Source organism: Salmo salar, chromosome ssa06 (genome assembly GCF_905237065.1).
Source record: "Salmo salar chromosome ssa06, Ssal_v3.1, whole genome shotgun sequence".
NCBI classification, from domain to species: domain Eukaryota; kingdom Metazoa; phylum Chordata; class Actinopteri; order Salmoniformes; family Salmonidae; genus Salmo; species Salmo salar.
The window spans coordinates 43,331,915-43,338,080 of NC_059447.1; the positions used below are offsets into that span (position 1 = coordinate 43,331,915).

At 42.8% G+C, this 6,166-nt stretch overlaps 1 protein-coding gene across 1 annotated transcript; it reads left to right on the plus strand.

The window, feature by feature from the left end:
- Positions 1-1,095: 1,095 nt before the first annotated feature.
- LOC106607503 (gastrula zinc finger protein XlCGF57.1) lies at positions 1,096-4,707 on the plus strand. The gene is made up of 2 exons (XM_014204509.2): positions 1,096-1,479; positions 2,669-4,707. The coding sequence occupies exon 2, from the start codon at positions 2,843-2,845 to the stop codon at positions 4,355-4,357; it is 1,515 nt and encodes a 504-aa protein (XP_014059984.1). The 5' UTR covers positions 1,096-1,479; positions 2,669-2,842; the 3' UTR covers positions 4,358-4,707.
- The last annotated feature ends 1,459 nt before the right edge of the window (positions 4,708-6,166 follow it).

Consider the following 6,166-nt stretch of genomic DNA (forward strand, 5'->3'; position numbering starts at 1 on the left):
ACATCATTGATATATACAGAGAAAAGAGTCTGCCTGAGAATTGAACCCTGTGGCACCCCCATAGAGACTGCCTGAGGTCCGGACAACAGGCCCTCCGATTTGACACACTGAACTCTATCTGAGAAGTAGTTGGTGAACCAGGCGAAGCAGTCATTTGAGAAGCCAAGGCTGTTGAGTCTGCCGATAAGAATGCGGTGATTGATAGTAAATGTAGCAATTATATGACAAGGGAACAACATTCCCACCTCTTTCATTGTCAATAATTAAATCACTGGTTTGAGAGCACAAAATCAACCAAAATAGCACTGCTAATAGCTCTAAATTTAAAATACTGTGATTGAAGAAAAAATGTTCAGAGATTAAATTATTTAAAAATGCAAGTTCATTATAATTTCTACACACTCTCTACCTGGTTTAAGTTGTTTATGTTTAGACTGGAGTATTTTTCATTAAAAAAAATATATAAAAAAAAATATATATATATATATATATATATACTTATTTGGGACTCAGACACCCAAGAGCCATTCCATACCTCCTGCGACCAAAATTCTGACTCAAATCAGGGACCCAGTTATTATTACCAACTCTAATATGTCTATGAAATATAAACATTTGGTCATGTGTTGCTTTTATTAACCATGGGTATATACATCTGGAGTGAACATGTAATTTAGACAATAAATAGTGGAGATAAGTAGAAACAGAGAAGTACTGCAACAAAAAGTGCAAGTTAGACACTATTGAACTACTGGTATACTTTGAATTTATGTGAAGTTACATGAATAATTAAAATATGTTATATATACGTTATTGGAAAATAAAATCAAAGACGTTCCTTTATAGTTTCAGTTACTGGCTTTATATCCCATAGGGCGGCGCACAATTGGCCCAGCGTCGTCCGGCTTTGGCCGGTGTAGGCCTGTCATTGTAAATAAGAATTTGTTCCTAACTGGCTTGCCTAGTTAAATAAAGGTTAAATAAATAAATGCATAAAAAATCTCTGTAATGATGTTTTTGGAAAGCACTAGACTGGCCCAAGACGTAGCCTGGACGATTTACAAGAGTGGTCTCTGACAGGGCGGGGTGTCTGGTCTTTGACAATACTCTGATTGATTTACAACTGCGTTTACAAGCCGAGTCCATGGATCAGTGGAGAGAATGATACAATGTTGAGAGTGCCAACAATCGATATCAATACATGACGCGAGATGAATGCATGCTGCGCGCGCATTTACATCAGACGACGGAAGTGCACAGCAGAAACATCGAGGAAAAGCGACACAGGGAGTGAAAACGAAGCAGAATTAGTCAATGGTAGAGAGAGGGAGTAAGGAAAAGAAAGGAGAGAAAGCAACACTGAGGCTGCAGGGTTGCTCGGTGGAGGTGGACGTGGCGGGTCGGGTTCAGTTTGAAGCCAAGCAACTGTGGCGACGGCGAGCCGAAGGCTAAAAAAGCCATGAATCGGAGAAACCGCAGGTAGCTATTGCTAGCGTGCTGTTTTTACTGATTTCTTTATTTTTCCACCTCTTTTTCATATGCCAGTGTGTGAATGTGAATGGCCCAGCACAGGTTTCGTAATTCGACACAATTATTTAGTTTAACGACACTTGCCTAGTACTACCTGCATGGGTCCAGGATGCACGCTCAAAGTTAATAAAAAAGTAGCTAGTAACAGTACAGTATAGCTGTCTCACTTTCTTTCCTTCCTAGCTAACGTTACATGTCATCGAGCTAGTTAGGCGCATCTGTAAAGCTAGCTAGCTAGCTAGCAGCATCGACGTTAGCGATAAACAAGATGGCCACTGGCTAGCTAGTTAGCTAGAAATGGCATCTTGCCCTGTCTTTGTATGATAGTAGTCAGCTGGTAAACTGAAATATGCCTTTTAAAAAATTATGCAAAGAGTTGGCCGGTGAAAAAAATCCCCCCCGTGAAAAGTTTTTGCTGGTTGTAAGCGCTTCATATGTCACGCAATAGCTTGCTTATAGCCATCCTCAACCAACTGGCTGAGAAAAAGAATCACCGCCAGATTCTTGCAGCCAACTAGTGCATGATGTGCGTGGCGGGTTTGGCATGCTACCTAGCTGGTCAGAACATGCAGGTATTGCATGAACACCCATGTTGTTGCTTAGATTAAAGTTCTTAATTTTGGTAGCATGTGATATTTAGATTTCAAGGCGAGTTATTGTATAGTCATCGAATTGATGAGCATGAATGTTGTGAAGTTAGAAGTAGCCAAAACTATTTCAGGACGTTCCGCTGCCAACTTCTCACCAGCCATCATTACGACTTTAAAAAGATAAGGCCTACTTAATTTTTCTAGAATGTCAGTACAGTTAAAATACGAACACAGTTCTCGAAGTTTGCACATCTCTATTGTCATTGCACATCTGTGTGTTTCTCTTACATATAGCTTGCTTGCCACTAGTTATTGTGAGTCTGTGTAACAATGTGTAGTTGTCTTTTTAGTATTCTGTGTGCTTGTTTTATTTGTGTAATTATAAGCCAATGTTATTATGAGTTGACAGACCTGTTTATTTTTTATTACTTTCCCAGCCAAGCCTACCAGGTACATTACCCCTGCTATATTCTAATTGAAGTGAGGAAGACAATAGGTTATATTTTTAAGCTGAATTATTTAATATCCCTTGTTTTCTTTCATTCCAGGGGCTTCAAAGATAGGTGTTGCTCCTAACCCAAGGAAGAAGGCTTGGCATCAGAACAAGCTGTACTATCAGAGGGACACTCAAGTGGACCAAGGCTCTTTTCAGGGCAAAGTAGTACTATTCTCTGATCCATTACGGGACTAACTGGAGACGGGTGCATAAGGACTCTGCAGCCATGGCAGAGTTAGAGACAGAGTGCATCACGCTAGGACTTGACACGCTGCATGCATCAGAGTGTGGCTCACCGCCGCTGGATCCACTTCGGCCTGAGTGCACCTCGCCAACCCTCCACCTGCTCTCGTCTGACTGCAGCACGCTCGGCACGCTGGCGACAGAGATTGCAGAGCCCATGGTCATGCTGCCTTGTGTGAAGACTGAGCCCGCAGACGACCTGGACCCCATCCGCACCGTGGACCTGTCAGAGATCCAGCCATTGAGCACAGCAGAGCTGGGCCACGAACAGATCAAGATGGAGATCAGTGGGTTGGACTACATCAAGTCTGAGCACCACGACCTCCACTGCTTCCACAGCTCTGAGTACGAGAGCGACTCGTATTCTATGAAGTCCCACTACGAGCCCAGCCTGGTGTTCGACTACATCACCCACGTGTCCGACAGCCTGGACTACATCAGGTCGGAGCAGCACGCCGACCTGCAGTGTTATTACACCACCGAGCTCGGGGCCATCAAGACTGAGTACGAGCCCAACCTGATGTCCAACCACATCAAGACAGAGATGAGCCTAGAGTCCATCCACATGGCCGAGCTCCGGACCGAGCTAAACAAGCTCAGCCATGACGGGGTCATGGAAGGCCATAGACTGGACAACGAGTTCCCTGGCGCAGGAGGCCTCTACGAGCTGCAGTCCACCCATGCTGGCAAAGGCCCAGGCCACACAAGCCCGAAAGGGCATAGCACAACCCCACGCAAACCTCGTAACCTCAGTGGTGAGAAGCCTTTCTCTTGCACCCAGTGTGGGAAGAATTTCAGCACTCTGGGGAACCTCAAAACACACCAGCGCATTCATACAGGAGAGAGGCCATATACCTGCTCGCAGTGCGGCAAGAGCTTCGGCCAGGCAGGGAACCTGAAGAGGCACCAGCTCATTCATACGGGTCAGAAACCCTACGTCTGTGCCCACTGCCCCAAGGGCTTCACCAAAGCAGATGACCTCCGCTCACACCAGCGTCTACACACCGGCGAGAAGCCCTTCTGTTGCCTTCAGTGTGGGAAGAGCTTCAGTCAGTCCAAGGAGCTCAAAGCCCACCAGCTAAGCCACACCGGAGAGAGGCCTTTCTGCTGCCAACACTGTGGGAAGAGCTTCACCAAGGAAATGAGCTACCACAACCACCTGCAGATTCATACTGGCGAGAAACCGTACTGCTGCTCTCAGTGCGGGAAGACATTCAGCAACTCGGGGGTCCTCAAAACACATGAGAAGATACATTCCGGGGTGAGGCCATTCGGCTGCACACAGTGCGGTAAGAGCTTTGGCCGTTTGGGACATCTTAAAGCACACCAGCAAATCCACACTGGGGAGCGACCTTTCGCCTGCCTCCAGTGTGGGAAGAACTTCAGCCAGTCAGGCCATCTCAAAGCACACGAGCAAATTCACAAAAGAGAGAGATCAGACATGAGCAGCTCCAGCAGCAGTGGTGGTAGCAGCAGTCGCAGTACTGATAGTAGCTAAATACCTTTAACCTCTTCAAAGTATTATTCCTTTTTTTTATATAAATACTATATATATGTTTTTCCTTACACTTCTCTTACGTTTTTCATACATTTTGTGCTTTTTGCTTTATGTTCTTTGGGAGTCAACTTGACTGATTTGCTATTATGCAACTGTCTATGTTGGGATCAGTGAAGTTACTGAGGGACTTATAGAAAACTTTGTATCTTGTCTGATCTGTGTTGTAGTGAGTGCCATTCCAGTTTCTTTCCTCCAGAAAAATCACTCATTGTGTACACCCTTATTGATAACATGTAATTCCTAAACCATGTACTGGAATTCATTATTAAAGAAACTAATGCAACACCAAATCTCTCCTTTCTTTTGTCTCGTCCTGAATTATGAACTTGTCTACCAGTGGCAAATTAATCTCTTTACTAGAACATTGGTAACAGGTCAAGACCGAATGTTGCACCCTGACTGTATCGCCACTATGCTCATTATTATAAAACTGTACAGATCCGAGAAAGTAGTATAGATACCGGTAGTACTATTTTACAGCAATGTTTCCGCTAGTAGTTACCTGTTATGTAATAGGAAATACATTTATGTAGTTAAAATGGGTACTGTAGTATTTTCATTGTAGAAAAGATGACTCCCTCACTCCTGTATGTTTTTGTAAAAGTAAAGATACCTTAGTAGAAAATGACTCAAGTGAAAGTCACTCAGTAAAATACTATTTGAGTAAAAGTATTTGGTTTTAAGTACACTTAAGTATCAAAAGTATAAATCATTTCAATTTGCTCATGTTAGTCAAACCAGACGGCACAATTGTAATGTTTTTTACGTTTCTGGATAGCCAGGGGCATGCTCCAACACAAACAAAGCATGTGTGTTTCGTGAGCCCAGATCAGAGGCAGTAGGGATAACCAGGGATGTTCTCTTGATACGTTTTTTTGGGTGTCAGGGAAAATGTTTGGATTAAAAAGTACATTATTTTCTTTAGGAATGTGGTGAAGTAAAAGTTGTCTACATTATAAGTAGTAAAATACAGATATACCAAAAAATGTACTTTAAAGTAATTTTACTTAAGTACTTTACACCACTGCCTGTTGGTATGTGATTTCATGGTCGTTTCTATAATTCTTAGTTATAACAACACTGTTTATTATTGCACATTCTACTGCTATGGCTCTATAGACATGTTTGCTCTGAGATACAGAATGAAGATACCAGTAACCACAGACAAGGTCATTTGATTATTTTTATCCTTCAACCACCAGCATGACATAGTTGTTAGGTTCACAATATCTTTGGCTGAATTTGAATGGACTTTTACGCACATACAGTGAGGGAAAAAAGTATTTGATCCCCTGCTGATTTTGTACGTTTGCCCACTGACAAATAAATTATCAGTCTATAATTTTAATGGTAGGTTTATTTGAACAGTGAGAGACTGAATGACAACAAAAAAATCCAGAAAAACGCATGTCAAAAATTGTATAAAATGATTTGCATTTTAATGAGGGAAATAAGTATTTGACCCCTCTGCAAAACATGACTTAGTACTTGGTGGCAAAACCCTTGTTGGCAATCACAGAGCTCAGACGTTTCTTGTAGTTGGCCACCAGGTTTGCACACATCTCAGGAGGGATTTTATCCCACTCCTCTTTGCAGATCTTCTCCAAGTCATTAAGGTTTCGAGGCTGACGTTTGGCAACTCGAACCTTCAGCTCCCTCCACAGATTTTCTATGAGATTAAGGTCTGGAGACTGGCTAGGCCACTCCAGGACCTTAATGTGCTTCTTCTTGAGCCACTCCTTTGTTGCC

Excerpts from the sequence above, each read along its gene's own strand:
- LOC106607503 (XM_014204509.2), top strand. The coding sequence starts at position 2,843 with ATGGCAGAGTTAGAGACAGAGTGCATCACGCTAGGACTTGACACGCTG.